At 50.5% G+C, this 20,068-nt stretch overlaps 1 protein-coding gene across 1 annotated transcript in view; it reads left to right on the forward strand.

Moving 5' to 3' along the window:
* zgc:85932 (uncharacterized protein LOC405875 homolog) overlaps positions 1-15,930 on the forward strand; it is a 39,519-nt gene extending 23,589 nt beyond the window's left edge. The window contains exons 15-21 of the mRNA XM_037531218.1: positions 6,434-6,491; positions 11,936-12,000; positions 12,332-12,400; positions 13,125-13,203; positions 13,845-13,961; positions 14,495-14,553; positions 15,672-15,930. Of these exons, the coding sequence (XP_037387115.1) occupies positions 6,434-6,491; positions 11,936-12,000; positions 12,332-12,400; positions 13,125-13,203; positions 13,845-13,961; positions 14,495-14,553; positions 15,672-15,698 (474 nt within the window). The 3' untranslated portion in view covers positions 15,699-15,930. The remainder of the gene's footprint in view (positions 1-6,433; positions 6,492-11,935; positions 12,001-12,331; positions 12,401-13,124; positions 13,204-13,844; positions 13,962-14,494; positions 14,554-15,671) is intronic.
* The last annotated feature ends 4,138 nt before the right edge of the window (positions 15,931-20,068 follow it).

Genomic DNA, 20,068 nt, shown 5'->3' on the forward strand with positions numbered 1-20,068 from the left:
TCTCTCACTCCAACACAGATCAGTCCACTCTGCCCTCTGACTCTCTCACTCCAACACCGATCGTCCACTCTGCCCTCTGACTCTCTCACTACCAACACCGATCCGTCCACTCTGCCCTCTGACTCTCTCACTCCAACACAGATCAGTCCACTCTGCCCTCTGACTCTCTCACTCCAACACCGATCCAGTCCACTCTGCCCTCTGACTCTCTCACTCCAACACCGATCGTCCAATTCTGCCCTCTGACTCTCTCACTCCAACACCGATCAGGTCCACTCTGCCCTCTGACTCTCTCACTCCAACACCGATCAGTCCACTCTGCCCTCTGACTCTCTCACTCCAACACCGATCCGTCCACTCTGCCCTCTGACTCTCTCACTCCAACACCGATCCGTCCACTCTGCCCTCTGACTCTGTCACGCCAACACCGATCCGTCCACTCTCCCCTCTGACTCTCTCACTCCAACACCGATCAGTCCACTCTGCCCTCTGACTCTCTCACTCCAACACAGATCAGTCCACTCTGCCCTCTGACTCTCTCACTCCACCACCGATCAGTCCACTCTGCCCTCTGACTCTCTCACTCCAACACCGATCCGTCCACTCTGCCCTCTGACTCTCTCACTCCACCACCGATCAGTCCACTCTGCCCTCTGACTCTCTCACTCCAACACCGATCCGTCCACTCTGCCCTCTGACTCTATCACTCCAACACAGATCAGTCCACTCTGCCCTCTGACTCTCTCACTCCAACACCGATCCGTCCACTCTGCCCTCTGACTCTCTCACTCCAACACCGATCCGTCCACTCTGCCCTCTGACTCTCTCACTCCAACACCGATCCGTCCAATCTGCCCTCTGACTCTCTCACTCCAACACCGATCAGTCCACTCTGCCCTCTGACTCTCTCACTCCAACACCGATCAGTCCACTCTGCCCTCTGACTCTCTCACTCCAACACCGATCCGTCCACTCTGCCCTCTGACTCTCTCACTCTAACACCGATCCGTCCACTCTGCCCTCTGACTCTGTCACGCCAACACCGATCCGTCCACTCTGCCCTCTGACTCTCTCACTCCAACACCGATCAGTCCACTCTGCCCTCTGACTCTCTCACTCCAACACCGATCCGTCCACTCTGCCCTCTGACTCTCTCACTCCAACACCGATCCGTCCACTCTGCCTCTGACTCTCTCACTCCAACACCGATCCGTCCACTCTGCCCTCTGACTCTATCACTTCCAACACAGTATCAGGTCCACTCTGCCCTCTGACTCTCTCACTCCAACACCGATCCGTCCACTCTGCCCTCTGACTCTCTCACTCCACCACCGATCCGTCCACTCTGCCCTCTGACTCTCTCACTCCACCACCGATCAGTCCACTCTGCCCTCTGACTCTCTCACTCCAACACCGATCAGTCCACTCTGCCCTCTGACTCTCTCACTCCAACACCGATCCGTCCACTCTGCCCTCTGACTCTCTCACTCCAACACCGATCAGTCACTCTGCCCTCTGACTCTCTCACTCCAACACCGATCAGTCCACTCTGCCCTCTGACTCTCTCACTCCAACACCTGATCAGTCCACTCTGCCCTCTGACTCTCTCACTCCAACACCGATCCGTCCACTCTGCCCTCTGACTCTCTCACTCCAACACCGATCCGTCCACTCTGCCCTCTGACTCTCTCACTCCAACACCGATCCGTCCACTCTGCCCTCTGACTCTCTCACTCCTAACACCGATCAGTCACTCTGCCCTCTGACTCTCTCACTCCAACACCGTACTCGTCCACTCTGCCCTCTGACTCTCTCACTCCAACACCGATCAGTCCACTCTGCCCTCTGACTCTCTCACTCCAACACCGATCCGTCCACTCTGCCCTCTGACTCTATCACTCCAACACCGATCCGTCCACTCTGCCCTCTGACTCTCTCACTCCAACACCGATCAGTCCACTCTGCCCTCTGACTCTCTCACTCCACCACGATCAGTCCACTCTGCCTCTGGACTCTCTCACTCCACACCGATCAGTCCCACTCTGCCTCTGACTCTATCACTCCAACACCAGATCAGTCCACTCTGCCCTCTGACTCTCTCACTCCAACCACCGATCAGTCCACTCTGCCCTCTGACTCTCTCACTCCAACACCGATCCGTCCACTCTGCCCTCTGACTCTCTCACTCCAACACCGATCCCGTCCACTCTGCCTCTGACTCTCTCACTCCACACCGATCAGTCCACCTCTGCCCTCTGACTCTCTCACTCCAACACCGAATCCGTCCACTCTGCCCTCTGACTCTCTCACTCCAACACCGATCCGTCCACTCTGCCCTCTGACTCTCTCACTCCAACACCCGATCCGTCCACTCTGCCCTCTGACTCTGTCACTGCCAACACCGATCCGTCCACTCTGCCCTCTGACTCTCTCACTCCAACACCGATCAGTCCACTCTGCCCTCTGACTCTATCACTCCAACACCGATCCGTCCACTCTGCCCTCTGACTCTATCACTCCAACACCGATCAGTCCACTCTGCCCTCTGACTCCTCACTCCAATACAGATCCGTCCACTCTGCCCTCTGACTCTCTCACTCCAACAGATCCGTCCACTCTGCCCTCTGACTCTCTCACTCCAACACCGATCGTCCACTCTGCCCTCTGACTCTCTCACTCCAACACCGATCCGTCCACTCTGCCCTCTGACTCTCTCACTCCAACACCGATCAGTCCACTCTGCCCTCTGACTCTCTCACTCCAACACCGATCCGTCCACTCTGCCCTCTGACTCTCTCACTCCAACACCGATCCGTCCACTCTGCCCTCTGACTCTCTCACTCCAACACCGATCCGTCCACTCTGCCCTCTGACTCTCTCACTCCAACACCGATCCGTCCACTCTGCCCTCTGACTCTGTCACTCCAACACCGAATCCGTCCACTCTGCCCTCTGACTCTCTCCCTCCAACACGATCCGTCCACTCTGCCTCTGACTCTCTCACTCCAACACCGATCAGTCCACTCTGCCCTCTGACTCTCTCACTCCAACACCGATCAGTCCACTCTGCCCTCTGACTCTCTCACTCCAACCCGATCCGTCCACTCTGCCCTCTGACTCTCTCACTCCAACACCGATCAGTCTCTCTGCCCTCTGACTCTCTCACTCCAACACCGATCCGTCCACTCTGCCCTCTGACTCTCTCACTCCAACACCGATCCGTCCACTCTGCCCTCTGACTCTCTCACTCCAACACCGATCAGTCCACTCTGCCCTCTGACTCTATCACTCAACACCGATCCGTCCACTCTGCCCTCTGACTCTCTCACTCCAACACCGATCCGTCCACTCTGCCCTCTGACTCTCTCACTCCACACCGATCCGTTCCACTCTGCCCTCTGACTCTCTCACTCCAACACCGATCCGTCCACTCTGCCCTCTGACTCTCTCACTCCAACACCGATCAGTCCACTCTGCCCTCTGACTCTCTCACTCCAACACCGATCAGTCCACTCTGCCCTCTGACTCTCTCACTCCAACACCGATCCGTCCACTCTGCCCTCTGACTCTCTCACTCCAACACCGATCCGTCCACTCTGCCCTCTGACTCTCTCACTCCAACACCGATCCGTCCACTCTGCCCTCTGACTCTCTCACGCCAACACCGATCCGTCCACTCTGCCCTCTGACTCTCTCACTCCAACACCGATCCGTCCACTCTGCCCTCTGACTCTTCACTCCAACACCGATCCGTCCACTCTGCCCTCTGACTCTCTCACTCCAACACAGATCAGTCCACTCTGCCCTCTGACTCTCTCACTCCAACACCGATCCGTCCACTCTGCCCTCTGACTCTCTCACTCCAACACCGATCCAGTCCACTCTGCCCTCTGACTCTCTCACTCCAACACCGATCAGTCCACTCTGCCCTCTGACTCTCTCACTCCAACACCGATCCGTCCACTCTGCCCTCTGACTCTCTCACTCCAACACCGATCAGTCCACTCTGCCCTCTGACTCTCTCACTCCAACACCGATCCATCCACTCTGCCCTCTGTTTCTCTCACTCCAACACCGATCCATCCACTCTGCCCTCTGACTCTCTCACTCCACCACCGATCCGTCCACTCTGCCCTCTGACTCTCTCACTCCAACACCGATCAGTCCACTCTGCCCTCTGACTCTCTCACTCCAACACCGATCAGTCCACTCTGCCCTCTGACTCTATCACTCAAATACAGATCCGTCCACTCTGCCCTCTGACTCTCTCACTCCAACACAGATCAGTCCACTCTGCCCTCTGACTCTCTCACTCCAACACCGATCCGTCAACTCTGCCCTCTGACTCTGTCACTCCAACATCGATCCATCCACTCTGCCCTCTGACTCTCTCACTCCAACACCGATCCGTCCACTCTGCCCTCTGACTCTCTCACTCCAACACCGATCAGTCCACTCTGCCCTCTGACTCTCTCACTCCAACACCGATCCGTCCACTCTGCCCTCTGACTCTGTCACTCCAAACACCGATCCGTCCACTCTGCCCTCTGACTCTCTCACTCCAACACCGATCCGTCCACTCTGCCCTCTGACTCTCTCACTCCAACACCGATCCATCCACTCTGCCCTCTGACTCTCTCACTCCAACACCGATCAGTCCACTCTGCCCTCTGACTCTATCACTCAAATACAGATCCGTCCACTCTGCCCTCTGACTCTCTCACTCCAACACCGATCCGTCAACTCTGCCCTCTGACTCTGTCACTCCAACATCGATCCGTCCACTCTGCCCTCTGACTCTCTCACTCCAACACCGATCCCTCCACTCTGCCCTCTGACTCTCTCACTCCAACACCGATCAGTCCACTCTGCCCTCTGACTCTCTCACTCCAACACCAATCCGTCCACTCTGCCCTCTGACTCTGTCACTCCAACACCGATCCGTCCACTCTGCCCTCTGACTCTCTCACTCCAACACCGATCCGTCCACTCTGCCCTCTGACTCTCTCACTCCAACACCGATCCGTCCACTCTGCCCTCTGACTCTCTCACTCCAACACCGATCCGTCCACTCTGCCCTCTGACTCTCTCACTCCAACACCGATCTGTCCACTCTGCCCTCTGACTCTCTCACTCCAACACCGATCAGTCCACTCTGCCCTCTGACTCTCTCACTCAAATACAGATCCGTCCACTCTGCCCTCTGACTCTCTCACTCCAACACCGATCTGTCCACTCTGCCCTCTGACTCTCTCACTCCAACACCGATCCGTCCACTCTGCCCTCGGCTATTGCGTTTCTGCCATCGAGACTCGTGACAGCAGAGCAGTTAGTTGAATTGAACACACTGGGGTCTTTGGCTGTCTTTAGCTAAGCTAACTATGACTTCGCCTTCTGGCTCAGCTCTCTTCCCCATGACGGACTGGTATAGGGTCATATGTTCCTCAGATTTGAGTCAGTACAGTTTTTATTATTCAGAATGGAATGTGTTCTGTAGTAGGCAGCGCTCTCTCTTCTAAATGCTTTGATGTTTATTGAATAATGGATTTCGTTTTTTGAGCAAACTGAATTCATCTGAATTCTTTTGGGTTTGAAACAGTGCAGCAGGATGTGGCACCATACTAATGTAAACATAAACCAATGAGCGAACAGCTTCGTCGTTACATCATCGCACTGAATGGTTCTGTGGCCAGAGTACAGTTAGCTACCCATGTCAAAAAGCCTGGGCTGAGTCCGGGTTTTAAGCGTTCTGTGTTGAATGTGTCTGTGTGGAAACTCCACTGGAGCGGTTGCCCTCCATGCTCAGAACCGTTCGGCCCTGCAGTGGAAAAGAGGTCGGGGAGGTTCCTCATGGTTCCTGATGCTCTGCTGCGGCGGAGAAAGCAAAGGAGCGCACACTTTAAGGCAGGCGTGTCAGGCTTCAGTCCTTGTGCATCTAAACTCTGAAGATTTCAGCAAGTTGCCTCATTAGACACCTGATTCAGCTCATCGTCTAATTAGCAAAGCCTTCATGAACTGAATTCAGATTGTAGATGAGAGTAAAGGCTGATCCCCGCAGCGCTCTGGCCTGGAAGGTCCCCAGTTTGGCGCCTGTTTAAGGCAACATTGTGTAAGTTTCGGGATTTGGAGACTCACTGGTGGAACTCCCAAATGTCCCAGGTGCTGTGGTCAGTTTAGACCCTTTGACACAGATACACAACTAAAAACATGGACCTCCAATGTTGTTATATTTTAGTCTTCTACCGTTTGAACATGTGCAAATATTTCATGATGAAAAGACCAACAGACATTTTCTACCTGGGATTAAACCTTATGATAAAAGTTAGGAGAGTTTTTTAATAAATTATAACAGTTATGGCCTCGAAATGCAGCCCACCTGGACCACCGAGCGCTGAGTGTGTGACTAGTGTAATTTGTGTTATGTGTGTTTTAGGGTCAGTGCAGGCCACTGCAGCTCCTTAACCTGCTGACCGAAATCATCAGAGGAGGAGGTGAGACACACACTCACACACACACTCATACACACTCATACACACACATACACACACACACTCATACACACACACACACACACACACACACACACACACATATATATATATATATATATATATATATATATATATATATATATATATATATATATATGTAATAAACAACCTCCGGCCACTTTATTCAGCTGCTTGTTATCCCAAATAGCTAATCAGCCAATCACACGGCTGCAGCTCACTGCATTCAGGCATGTAGAGGTGGTCAAGACGACTTGCTGAAGTGCAGACCGAGCATCAGAACGGGGAAGAAAGGGGATTTAAGGGGCTTTGAACGTGGCGTGGTTGTTGGTGCCAGACGGGCTGGTCTGAGTATTTCAGAAACTGCTGATCTGCTGGGATTTTCACACACAACCATCTCTAGGGTTTACAGAGAACGGTCAGACAAAGAGGAAATATCCAGTGAGCGGTCAGTTGTGTGGACGAAAATGCCTTGTTGATGTGAGAGGTCAGAGGAGAATGGGCAGACTGGTTCCAGATGATAGAAAGGCAACAGGAACTCAAATAACCAACCAGAACCTCTGAGGAACGTTTCCAACATCTGTAGTAACTGTGCTGCCACAGTGCTGAGCTGAAGACTGATCTGTAGTAACTGTGCTGCCACAGCGCTGAGCTGAACACTGATCTGTGGTAACTGTGCTGCCACAGCGCTGAGCTGAACACTGATCTGTAGTAACTGTGCTGCCACAGCGCTGAGCTGAAGACTGATCTGTGGTAACTGTGCTGCCACAGCGCTGAGCTGAAGACTGATCTGTGGTAACTGTGCTGCCACAGCGCTGAGCTGAACACTGATCTGTGGTAACTGTGCTGCCACAGCGCTGAGCTGAACACTGATCTGTGGTAACTGTGCTGCCACAGCGCTGAGCTGAAGACTGATCTGTAGTAACTGTGCTGCCACAGCGCTGAGCTGAACACTGATCTGTGGTAACTGTGCTGCCACAGCGCTGAGCTGAACACTGATCTGTGTAACTGTGCTGCCACAGCGCTGAGCTGAAGACTGATCTGTAGTAACTGTGCTGCCACAGCGCTGAGCTGAACACTGATCTGTGGTAACTGTGCTGCCACAGTGCTGAGCTGAACACTGATCTGTAGTAACTGTGCTGCCACAGCGCTGAGCTGAAGACTGATCTGTGGTAACTGTGCTGCCACAGCGCTGAGCTGAAGACTGATCTGTGGTAACTGTGCTGCCACAGCGCTGAGCTGAAGACTGATCTGTGGTAACTGTGCTGCCACAGCGCTGAGCTGAACACTGATCTGTGGTAACTGTGCTGCCACAGCGCTGAGCTGAACACTGATCTGTGGTAACTGTGCTGCCACAGCGCTGAGCTGAACACTGATCTGTGGTAACTGTGCTGCCACAGCGCTGAGCTGAACACTGATCTGTGGTAACTGTGCTGCCACAGCGCTGAGCTGAAGACTGATCTGTAGTAACTGTGCTGCCACAGCGCTGAGCTGAACACTGATCTGTGGTAACTGTGCTGCCACAGCGCTGAGCTGAAGACTGATCTGTGGTAACTGTGCTGCCACAGCGCTGAGCTGAACACTGATCTGTGGTAACTGTGCTGCCACAGCGCTGAGCTGAACACTGATCTGTGGTAACTGTGCTGCCACAGCGCTGAGCTGAACACTGATCTGTGGTAACTGTGCTGCCACAGCGCTGAGCTGAACACTGATCTGTGGTAACTGTGCTGCCACAGCGCTGAGCTGAACACTGATCTGTAGTAACTGTGCTGCCACAGCGCTGAGCTGAACACTGATCTGTGGTAACTGTGCTGCCACAGCGCTGAACTGAACACTGATCTGTGGTAACTGTGCTGCCACTACGCTGAGCTGAACACTGATCTGTGGTAACTGTGCTGCCACAGCGCTGAGCTGAACACTGATCTGTGGTAACTGTGCTGCCACAGTGCTGAGCTGAACACTGATCTGTAGTAACTGTGCTGCCACAGCGCTGAGCTGAACACTGATCTGTGTTAACTGTGCTGCCACAGCGCTGAGCTGAAGACTGATCTGTGGTAACTGTGCTGCCACAGCCTGAGCTGAACACTGATCTGTGGTAACTGTGCTGCCACAGCGCTGAGCTGAAGACTGATCTGTGGTAACTGTGCTGCCACAGCGCTGAGCTGAACACTGATCTGTGGTAATTGTGCTGCCACAGCACTGAGCTGAACACTGATCTGTGGTAACTGTGCTGCCACAGTGCTGAGCTGAAGACTGATCTGTGGTAACTGTGCTGCCACAGCGCTGAGCTGAAGACTGATCTGTGGTAACTGTGCTGCCACAGCGCTGAGCTGAAGACTGATCTGTAGTAACTGTGCTGCCACAGCGCTGAGCTGAACACTGATCTGTGGTAACTGTGCTGCCACAGCGCTGAGCTGAAGACTGATCTGTAGTAACTGTGCTGCCACAGCGCTGAGCTGAACACTGATCTGTAGTAACTGTGCTGCCACAGCGCTGAGCTGAAGACTGATCTGTAGTAACTGTGCTGCCACAGTGTTGAGCTGAACACTGATCTGTAGTAACTGTGCTGCCACAGCGCTGAGCTGAACACTGATCTGTAGTAACTGTGCTGCCACAGCGCTGAGCTGAACACTGATCTGTGGTAACTGTGCTGCCACAGCGCTGAGCTGAACACTGATCTGTAGTAACTGTGCTGCCACAGTGTTGAGCTGAACACTGATCTGTAGTAACTGTGCTGCCACAGCGCTGAGCTGAACACTGATCTGTAGTAACTGTGCTGCCACAGTGCTGAGCTGAACATTGATCTGTGGTAACTGTGCTGCCACAGCGCTGAGCTGAACACTGATCTGTAGTAACTGTGCTGCCACAGCGCTGAGCTGAACACTGATCTGTGGTAACTGTGCTGCCACAGCGCTGAACTGAACACTGATCTGTGGTAACTGTGCTGCCACAACGCTGAGCTGAACACTGATCTGTGGTAACTGTGCTGCCACAGCGCTGAGCTGAACACTGATCTGTGGTAACTGTGCTGCCACAGTGCTGAGCTGAACACTGATCTGTGGTAACTGTGCTGCCACAGCGCTGAGCTGAACACTGATCTGTGGTAACTGTGCTGCCACAGCGCTGAGCTGAAGACTGATCTGTGGTAACTGTGCTGCCACAGCCTGAGCTGAACACTGATCTGTGGTAACTGTGCTGCCACAGCGCTGAGCTGAAGACTGATCTGTGGTAACTGTGCTGCCACAGCGCTGAGCTGAACACTGATCTGTGGTAATTGTGCTGCCACAGCACTGAGCTGAAGACTGATCTGTGGTAACTGTGCTGCCACAGCGCTGAGCTGAACACTGATCTGTGGTAACTGTGCTGCCACAGCGCTGAGCTGAACACTGATCTGTGGTAACTGTGCTGCCACAGTGCTGAGCTGAAGACTGATCTGTGGTAACTGTGCTGCCACAGCGCTGAGCTGAACACTGATCTGTGGTAACTGTGCTGCCACAGCGCTGAGCTGAAGACTGATCTGTAGTAACTGTGCTGCCACAGCGCTGAGCTGAACACTGATCTGTGGTAACTGTGCTGCCACAGCGCTGAGCTGAAGACTGATCTGTAGTAACTGTGCTGCCACAGCGCTGAGCTGAACCCTGATCTGTAGTAACTGTGCTGCCACAGCGCTGAGCTGAAGACTGATCTGTAGTAACTGTGCTGCCACAGTGTTGAGCTGAACACTGATCTGTAGTAACTGTGCTGCCACAGCGCTGAGCTGAACACTGATCTGTAGTAACTGTGCTGCCACAGCGCTGAGCTGAACACTGATCTGTGGTAACTGTGCTGCCACAGCGCTGAGCTGAACACTGATCTGTAGTAACTGTGCTGCCACAGTGTTGAGCTGAACACTGATCTGTAGTAACTGTGCTGCCACAGCGCTGAGCTGAACACTGATCTGTGGTAACTGTGCTGCCACAGCGCTGAGCTGAACACTGATCTGTAGTAACTGTGCTGCCACAGCGCTGAGCTGAACACTGATCTGTGGTAACTGTGCTGCCACAGCGCTGAGCTGAAGACTGATCTGTAGTAACTGTGCTGCCACAGTGTTGAGCTGAAGACTGATCAGTGGTAACTGTGCTGCCACAGCGCTGAGCTGAAGACTGATCAGTGGTAACTGTGCTGCCACAGCGCTGAGCTGAACACTGATCTGTAGTAACTGTGCTGCCACAGCGCTGAGCTGAACACTGATCTGTGGTAACTGTGCTGCCACAGCGCTGAGCTGAACACTGATCTGTGGTAACTGTGCTGCCACAGCGCTGAGCTGAACACTGATCTGTGGTAACTGTGCTGCCACAGCGCTGAGCTGAACACTGATCTGTAGTAACTGTGCTGCCACAGCGCTGAGCTGAACACTGATCTGTGTGTTTGTGTATTTGTGTGTGTGTTTGTGTGTTTGTGTATTTGTGTGTGTGTGTATTTGTGTGTGTGTGTGTGTGGTTGTGTGTGTGTGTATGTGTGTGTGTATTTGTGTGTGTGTGTGTGTGTGGATGTGTGTGTGTGTATTTGTGTGTGTGGTTGTGTGTGTATTTGTGTGTGTGTGTGTATTTGTGTGTATGTGTGTGTGGTTGTGTGTGTGTGTATTTGTGTGTGTGGTTGTGTGTGTGTATTTGTGTGTGTGTGGTTGTGTGTGTGTGTATTTGAGTGTGTGGTTGTGTGTGTGTGTGTGTAATTGTGTGTGTGTGTGTATTTGTATGTGTGTGTATGTTTGTGTGTGTAATTGTGTGTGTGTAATTGTGTGTGTGTGTGTGTGGTTGTGTGTGTGTATTTGTGTGTGTGGTTGTGTGTGTGTGTGTAATTGTGTGTGTGATTGTGTGTGTGTGTGTGTGTAATTGTGTGTGTGTGTATTTGTATGTGTGTGTATGTTTGTGTGTGTAATTGTGTGTGTGTGTAATTGTGTGTGTGTAATTGTGTGTGTGTGTATTTGTGTGTGTGTGTGTGTGTGTGTAATTGTGTGTGTGTGTGTATTTGTATGTATGTGTGTGTGTGTATTTGTGTGTGTGTAATTGTGTGTGTGTTTGTGTGTGTGTGTGTGTATTTGTATGTGTGTGTATGTTTGTGTGTGTAATTGTGTGTGTGTAATTGTGTGTGTGTGTGTGTATTTGTATGTATGTGTGTGTGTGTGTATTTGTGTGTGTGTGTGTGTAATTGTGTGTGTGTGTATTTGTGTGTGTGTGTGTAATTGTGTGTGTGTGTGTATTTGTATGTGTGTGTATGTTTGTGTGTGTAATTGTGTGTGTGTGTGTGTGTGTGTAATTGTGTGTGTGTGTGTTTGTGTGTGTAATTGTGTGTGTGTGTGTGTGTGTATTTGTATGTGTGTGTATGTTTGTGTGTGTAATTGTGTGTGTGTGTGTGTGTGTGTGTGTGTGTGTGTGTGTGTGTCTCAGTGTTTGCAGGCTCTGAGGAGAAGCTGTGTCTGGAGCACTGCAGGAGCTTCGTGGTGCTCATGGACGTATCCTTCTGTATCAGCGGCGCATTAAAGCGACAGTTCGGCCCTAAAACACCTTTAGTCTTAAACACGGTTTGTGACATCATGACGCTGCTGTTGGCTTCCGGTTCATCTGCGTCTCCCTCGACGTTTCGGTTCCACCTTAAATCTGAATCAGAGTAAGAAGCTGCAGGGGTGAATCCGACTTCGCTCACGTGCAGCAGACAAGCGGGACTGTTCGTGCCTGCAGTTAGCACCGTGCTAATCGGTGGGGTGTCCGCCTCCACTGCTTGTTCAGCACTTTCACCGCTTTTAACTTTCGCTTTAAGCCGTTTATCCTTCACTGTGTGGTCAGAGCCGTGGGCGGGGCCAGTTGGACTGGGAGGAGTTTCAGGCGCTGTGGGATAAATTCAGAAAGTGGACGGTAAGAAAGACTGCAGAGCCCCGCCGGTGACATCCTGTATAAATAAAAATAATTCATGGCCACGACTTATTAACGTGTGGGAACGAGATCCTAATGCATAGCCACAACTTAGTAAGGCGTGAGAATGAGATGATAAGTAGTGGCCATGCCTTATTAACGTGTGGGAACGAGATCCTAATGCGTAGCCACGACTTAGTAAGGCGTGAGAATGAGATGATAAGTAGTGGCCACGACTTATTAACGTGTGGGAACGAGATCCTAATGCATAGCCACGACTTAGTAAGGCGTGAGAATGAGATGATAAGTAGTGGCCATGCCTTATTAACGTGTGGGAACGAGATCCTAATGCATAGCCACGACTTAGTAAGGCGTGAGAATGAGATGATAAGTAGTGGCCATGCCTTATTAACGTGTGGGAACGAGATCCTAATGCATAGCCATGACTTAGTAAGGCGCGAGAAAGAGATGATAAGTAGTGGCCATGCCTTATTAACGTGTGGGAACGAGATCCTAATGCATAGCCCGACTTAGTAAGGCGTGGGAATGAGATGATTAAGTCGTGGCCACGACTTAGTAAGGTGTGGAAATGAGATTGTGGCTTACTAAGTGGTGGCCACGCATTATTTTTATTTATAAAGGTCACCAGCAGGGCTCTGTTTCTGGATCTGGACGCAGTTCCTCCACCTTTAGAGTCTGTTTAGTCTGTTCTGTGTTTATTCTGCAGGATATATTCATGAAATTTGACGTCAACAAGACTCGCTCACTGGATTACCTCGAAATCTCTCCAGCTCTGACGGCAGCAGGTAAACATAAACACTACCAGGAGCAGTTTGGGGAACAAGCTGCATCTTCAGTTTAGAACTGGGCTGCAGTGCTAACGTAGCTAACAAACACTAGAAGTCAATAGTCACCCAGATCTTTTTTCATTCATACACTGTATTTGGTCGTGAGTGACACCCCATTCTTGATCTTGAACGCTTCAGTACTCGGCTGGTCTCCCGCTGTGTCTGTGTTGTTCACTGACCCTGAAACTCATCAGTCAGGTCAGTGAACAGATTCCTGATGTGGTCGTTTCTCCGGTCAGAATCTGATCTAACTGGAACATAATGTGACTTGCGTTTACAGTTTAGAAGCTCAGTGATTATCTAGAAGGTCCTGGTACTGTTCTCACAGCTACACTGTAACAGCACCTGTTAGCCACCAGGGGGCATCAGTGTTCTGCTCTCTTCACGACATTCACTGCCCTAATTCCACCAAACTGTCCCAGATCTTCAGGCGGCTGGAGCTCCGATTCCGAGCTCCAAGCTCCATTTCTTTCTCCATCCAGTTTCTCTCCAGTAGAAATACAGGAATGTGAAGCTTTATACATGTTTAGAACAGCTGATCGTTTGCTCTAGTCTGAGCTAATGTGTGCTCTGTGATCGTTTGCTCTGGTCTGGTCTAGGCCTGCCGGTGGATGAGTTTGTGCTGCAGCTGATCGGCCTCCGCTACACCGAGCCGGATCTGACCGTCAGCTACCCGGGATTCCTCTACCTGCTGCTCAAACTGGACACCATGATCCGTGAGAGAGAGAGCGAGAGAGAGAGAGACTGAGAGAGAGTGAGAGAGAGTGAGTGAGTGAGTGAGTGAGTGACAGAGAGAGAGAGAGAGAGAGAGAGTGAGAGTGAGTGAGTGAGTGAGTGAGCGAGAGACAGAGAGAGAGAGAGAGTGAGAGAGAGTGAGTGAGTGAGTGAGTGAGTGAGTGACAGAGAGAGAGAGAGAGAGTGAGTGAGTGAGCGAGAGACAGAGAGAGAGAGAGACTGAGAGAGAGTGAGAGAGAGTGAGTGAGTGAGTGAGTGAGTGACAGAGAGAGAGAGAGAGTGAGAGTGAGTGAGTGAGTGAGTGAGTGAGTGAGTGAGTGAGTGAGTGAGTGAGTGAGCGAGAGACAGAGAGAGAGAGAGAGTGAGAGAGAGTGAGTGAGTGAGTGAGCGAGAGACAGAGAGAGAGAGAGAGTGAGAGAGAGTGAGTGAGTGAGTGAGTGAGAGACAGAGAGAGAGAGAGAGAGAGAGAGAGAGAAAACTCTGTAAGTCTATTCTTTTCACATTTTCTCTGCAGGGAAGTTTCAGTCGTTTGATGTTGTCAGGATGGGAACCGTCTCAGTCAATTACAGACAGGTAACCATACTCCACTCACTGGCCACTTTATTAGAAACACCCACCTTGTGCTTCCACTCACTGGCCACTTTATTAGAAACACCCACCTTGTGCTTCCACTCACTGGCCACTTTATTAGAAACACCCACCTTGTGCTTCCACTTACTGGCCACTTTATTAGAAACACCCACCTTGTGCTTCCACTCACTGGCCACTTTATTAGAAACACCCACCTTGTGCTTCCACTCACTGGCCACTTTATTAGAAACACCCACCTTGTGCTTCCACTAACTGGCCACTTTATTAGAAACACCCACCTTGTGCTTCCACTCACTGGCCACTTTATTAGAAACACCCACCTTGTGCTTCCACTCACTGGCCACTTTATTAGAAACACCCACCTTGTGCTTCCACTCACTGGCCACTTTATTAGAAACACCCACCTTGTGCTTCCACTCACTGGCCACTTTATTAGAAACACCCACCTTGTACTTCCACTCACTGGCCACTTTATTAGAAACACCCACCTTGTGCTTCCACTCACTGGCCACTTTATTAGAAACACCCACCTTGTGCTTCCACTCACTGGCCACTTTATTAGAAACACCCACCTTGTGCTTCCACTCACTGGCCACTTTATTAGAAACACCCACCTTGTGCTTCCACTCACTGGCCACTTTATTAGAAACACCCACCTTGTGCTTCCACTCACTGGCCACTTTATCAGAAACACCCCCTTTGTGCTTCCACTCACTGGCCACTTTATTAGAAACACCCACCTTGTGCTTCCACTCACTGGCCACTTTATTAGAAACACCCACCTTGTGCTTCCACTCACTGGCCACTTTATTAGAAACACCCACCTTGTGCTTCCACTCACTGGCCACTTTATTAGAAACACCCACCTTGTGCTTCCACTTACTGGCCACTTTATTAGAAACACCCACCTTGTGCTTCCACTAACTGGCCACTTTATTAGAAACACCCACCTTGTGCTTCCACTAACTGACCACTTTATTATTATAAAATCTGAATTAATGCTTTGTTCCTATATTAATTCACTCACATTGTGCATCACTGTATGTAACGTAATGTATATCTACATTATATGTAATAATAGTTTTCTTTGTGTTTTCTAGTGGCTCCATATGACTCTGTATAACTGATCTCAGACCTGAACACACACACTTCATTGGATGTGTCGTGGTTGCACGTTGTGAGAGACGTGTGGAGAATATGAGAGTTTGTGTTATGAGAGGTTTCATGAGCAGCTCAGGGTACTTGGTGCTTTTTAGCCAATCAGACGCTACTTTACTGTTCTGTTGTTTTTACATGTTGAGCAACTGTGAAAATAATATTGAATCATGAAAAACATTAAACTGTGCAATTTTAACCTTCGTCCTAGTTTGTTTGTTTCGCCACCACATGAGCTGCAATTCACAAACTTTGCCCACACATTACTATCCAATCACAGTGCAAGAAGAGTGATGCCACTATCCAATCACAGTGCAAGAAGAGTGATGCCACTATCCAATCACAGTGCAAGAAGAGTGATGCCACTATCCAATCACAGTGCAAGAAGAGTGATGCCACTATCCAATCATAGTGCAAGAAGAGTGATGCCACTATCCAATCACAGTGCAAGAAGAGTGATGCCACTATCCAATCACAGTGCAAGAAGAGTGATGCCACTATCCAATCACAGTGCAAGAAGAGTGATGCCACTATCCAATCACAGTGCAAGAAGAGTGATGCCACTATCCAATCACAGTGCAAGAAGAGTGATGCCACTATCCAATCATAGTGCAAGAAGAGTGACGCCACTATCCAATCATAGTGCAAGAAGAGCGACGCCACTATCCAATCATAGTGCAAGAAGAGTGACGCCACTATCCAATCATAGTGCAAGAAGAGTGATGCCACTATCCAATCACAGTGCAGGAGGCTTGACAGTACTAGCCAATCACAGTGCAGGAGGCTTGACAGTACTAGCCAATCACAGCAGGGGAAGCAGGTCTCGTTGTGACGGCACCGTCAGGCCAACTGATGAACGATATGAGGGAAAGACTCTTCATGAATAATTCATGAGGCTTTGTTCTGTTTATTCAGGCCTGTTTAGTGTTTCCGCCCTAAATAATAACAGCACAGGCTGAAGCAGCGTGATTATTCATAACGCCGATGACGTCACTGCTGTCGCTCCGCCCAGGCACATTCCCACTCCTTCCAGATCAAAGGGCGGAGCAGGTTTGAGTTAAAGTCCGGTTTCCTGAAACCGCAGAGCCATAAAAAGGGCAAAGGTCAGAGAAAGGAATGTCTGGGTGTGTCCGACTTGGAGAGTCGCGAGAGCTCATTAACATTCATGCGCTGATCTCCAGCTTAATATTCATCAGGGAAGAATTCGGTTCCGCCTCCTTTTCATGACGTGTTGTGGAACATATTTACAGTTTAGTTTGAGTCTCGTGTTCATTGAATATTTGTTTAATTATGCATGAGTTATTAATATTCATAAAGTAATGAGTTCGTCTAGATTTCTTTCAATAAATTCTGCTCTTATACTGTTGCATGATCCGCCCTCTGTCCAGCTTTTTTATTCATGAGCTGGGGGCGTGTCTTTCAGGCCCACTCTGTAATAGTTTAACAGTTCTGCATTTTAATATTAATACTCTGTGGGCGTGTCTATTCCGCACTTGTAAAAAAGGATGGTTCTTTAGAAAGCAACTGGTTCTATTAGAACCATCTGTTCTGTATAGGTGATTTTATGCTCATCACTACTCGGGGCCACAGGCTATATTTACCTGTCATGTAGACGAGTTTAGTGGGACTTCTGGCATTCTTTGCTCTCCATCCGTTTCAAATCTGGCTCGTATTCAGTCGGTGCTACTCAAAGCGGTTCTTTCACATGTGGATCAGTAAGAACAGAGCGATGCTTTGATGTCACATGTTTCAGGGTGGAAAGGATTCACAGACATGGGTTGAGCCCAACATTGACGGGAGGTTCAGTGCAGCTTGTTTTACATTGGGATACTTCTCCACAGGCACGATTTTCCAAATTTCCAGGGTTCCCTCACTCAGAACAGACCCGAGTCTGTCACCAGTGGGGCTTTCAAACAGTCTGAATCAGCAGCAAAAGGGTTAACAAGGGCTGTAATTTGTGGCCTTCTCAGCTGTAGATCAGGGAACCTGTCCTCAAAGTTCTGCCGTGCAGCGAGGTGAAGTGGCGCTGAAGATCGGGAGCTTTAAAATTGGATATCGATGTTTGGAAAATCAAACAGAGCGGCTTCCTTTTCCGCTCAATTTAAAACACAGATCCTCCCAGGCTGGTGAGAAGGTTCTGTGCTCATCTTCATGTTTCCGTTTGGCTTTACGTTTCCCCGACGCTGCCACGTTTCGGCAATAAATAAATATATATTTAATTTTAAATAGAAGAGTTCACCACACCTGCATGATCGTTCTTCTGACTGATGGAGAATGTGTTATAGACAGACAGACAGATAGACAGACAGACAGATAGACAGACAGACAGATAGAGAGATACACAGACAGACAGACAGACAGATAGAGAGATACACAGATAGACAGACAGACAGACAGACAGACAGACAGACAGATAGACAGATAGATAGATAGATAGATAGATAGATAGACAAACAGTACGCCCACTTCAGGAACACCCATAACAGGAACGCCCACATCAGGAACGCCCACATCAGGAACGCCCACTTATCGTTCATTGGCCGGTCTGTCTGCTGAATGGCTTCTCTAATTGGTGATGAGACTCAATGGGGAAAATACGTCAGTGTTTATAAAGATGTTATTAACACTAAATTAATATTGTTTCACATATTTACGCCGCGAGAATTCGGCATTAAAACCAGACGCGTGACTCGGAGGCGCCTGGTGGTTTGAGTTCTGTCTGTCTGTCACGACGGCGGCAGTTAGTCCCCCTGCAGTACAGTTAGTCCCTCTGCAGTGCAGTTAGTCCCTCTGCAGTGCAGTTAGTCCCCTGCAGTACAGTTAGTCCCTAGCAGTGCAGTTAGTCCCTCTGCAGTGCAGTTAGTCCCTCTGCAGTGCAGTTAGTCCCTAGCAGTGCAGTTAGTCCCTCTGCAGTGCAGTTAGTCCCTAGCAGTACATTTATTCCCCTGCAGTGCAGTTAGTCCCCTGCAGTACAGTTAGTCCTCTGCAATACAGTTAGTCTCCTGCAGTGCAGTTAGTCCCCTGCAGTACAGTTAGTCCCTCTGCAGTGCAGTTAGTCCCCCCAGTACAGTTAGCCCCCTGCAGTGCAGTTAGTCCCTAGCAGTACATTTATTCCCCTGCAGTGCAGTTAGTCCCCTGCAGTGCAGTTAGCTCCCTGCAGTGCAGTTAGTCCCTAGCAGTGCAGTTAGTCCCCTGCAGTGCAGTTAGTCCCCTGCAGTACAGTTAGTCCCCTGCAGTGCAGTTAGTCCCCTGCAGTACAGTTAGTCCCCTGCAGTACAGTTAGTCCCCTGCAGTACAGTTAGTCCCTCTGCAGTGCAGTTAGTCCCTCTGCAGTGCAGTTAGTCCCCTGCAGTGCAGTTAGCCCCCTGCAGTACAGTTAGTCCCCTGCAGTACAGTTAGTCCCTCTGCAGTGCAGTTAGTCCCTCTGCAGTGCAGTTAGTCCCCTGCAGTGCAGTTAGCCCCCTGCAGTGCAGTTAGCCCCTAGCAGTACATTTAGTCCCCTGCAGTACAGTTAGTCCCCTGCAGTACAGTTAGTCCCTCTGCAGTGCAGTTAGTCCCCTGCAGTGCAGTTAGTCCCCTGCAGTACAGTTAGTCCCCTGCAGTACAGTTAGTCCCTCTGCAGTGCAGTTAGTCCCCTGCAGTGCAGTTAGCCCCCTGCAGTGCAGTTAGCCCCTAGCAGTACATTTAGTCCCCTGCAGTACAGTTAGTCCCCTGCAGTACAGTTAGTCCCCTGCAGTGCAGTTAGCCCCCCTGCAGTACAGTTAGTCCCCTGCAATGCACTTAGTCCCCTGCAGTACAGTTAGTCCCTCTGTAGTGCAGTTAGTCCCTCTGCAGTGCAGTTAGTCCCTCTGCAGTGCAGTTAGCCCCTAGCAGTACATTTAGACCCCTGCTGTACAGTTAGTCCCCTGCAGTACAGTTAGTCCCCTGCAGTGCAGTTAGCCCCCCTGCAGTACAGTTAGTCCCCTGCAATGCACTTAGTCCCCTGCAGTACAGTTAGTCCCCTGCAGTGCAGTTAGCCCCCCCCCGTGGTACAGTTAGTCCCCTGCAGTACAGTTAGTCCTCTGCAATACAGTTAGTCTCCTGCAGTGCAGTTAGTCCCCTGCAGTACAGTTAGTCCCCTGCAGTACAGTTAGCCCCCCCAGTACAGTTAGTCCCTCTGCAGCACAGTTAGTCCACTGCAGTGCAGTTAGCCCCCCTGCGGTACAGTTAGTCCCTCTGCAGTACAGTTAGCCCCCCCTACAATACAGTTAGTCCCTCTGCAGTACAGTTAGTCCCTCTGCAGTGCAGTTAGTCCCTAGCAGTACATTTATTCCCCTGCAGTGCAGTTAGTCCCCTGCAGTGC

Source organism: Pygocentrus nattereri, chromosome 19 (genome assembly GCF_015220715.1).
Source record: "Pygocentrus nattereri isolate fPygNat1 chromosome 19, fPygNat1.pri, whole genome shotgun sequence".
NCBI classification, from domain to species: domain Eukaryota; kingdom Metazoa; phylum Chordata; class Actinopteri; order Characiformes; family Serrasalmidae; genus Pygocentrus; species Pygocentrus nattereri.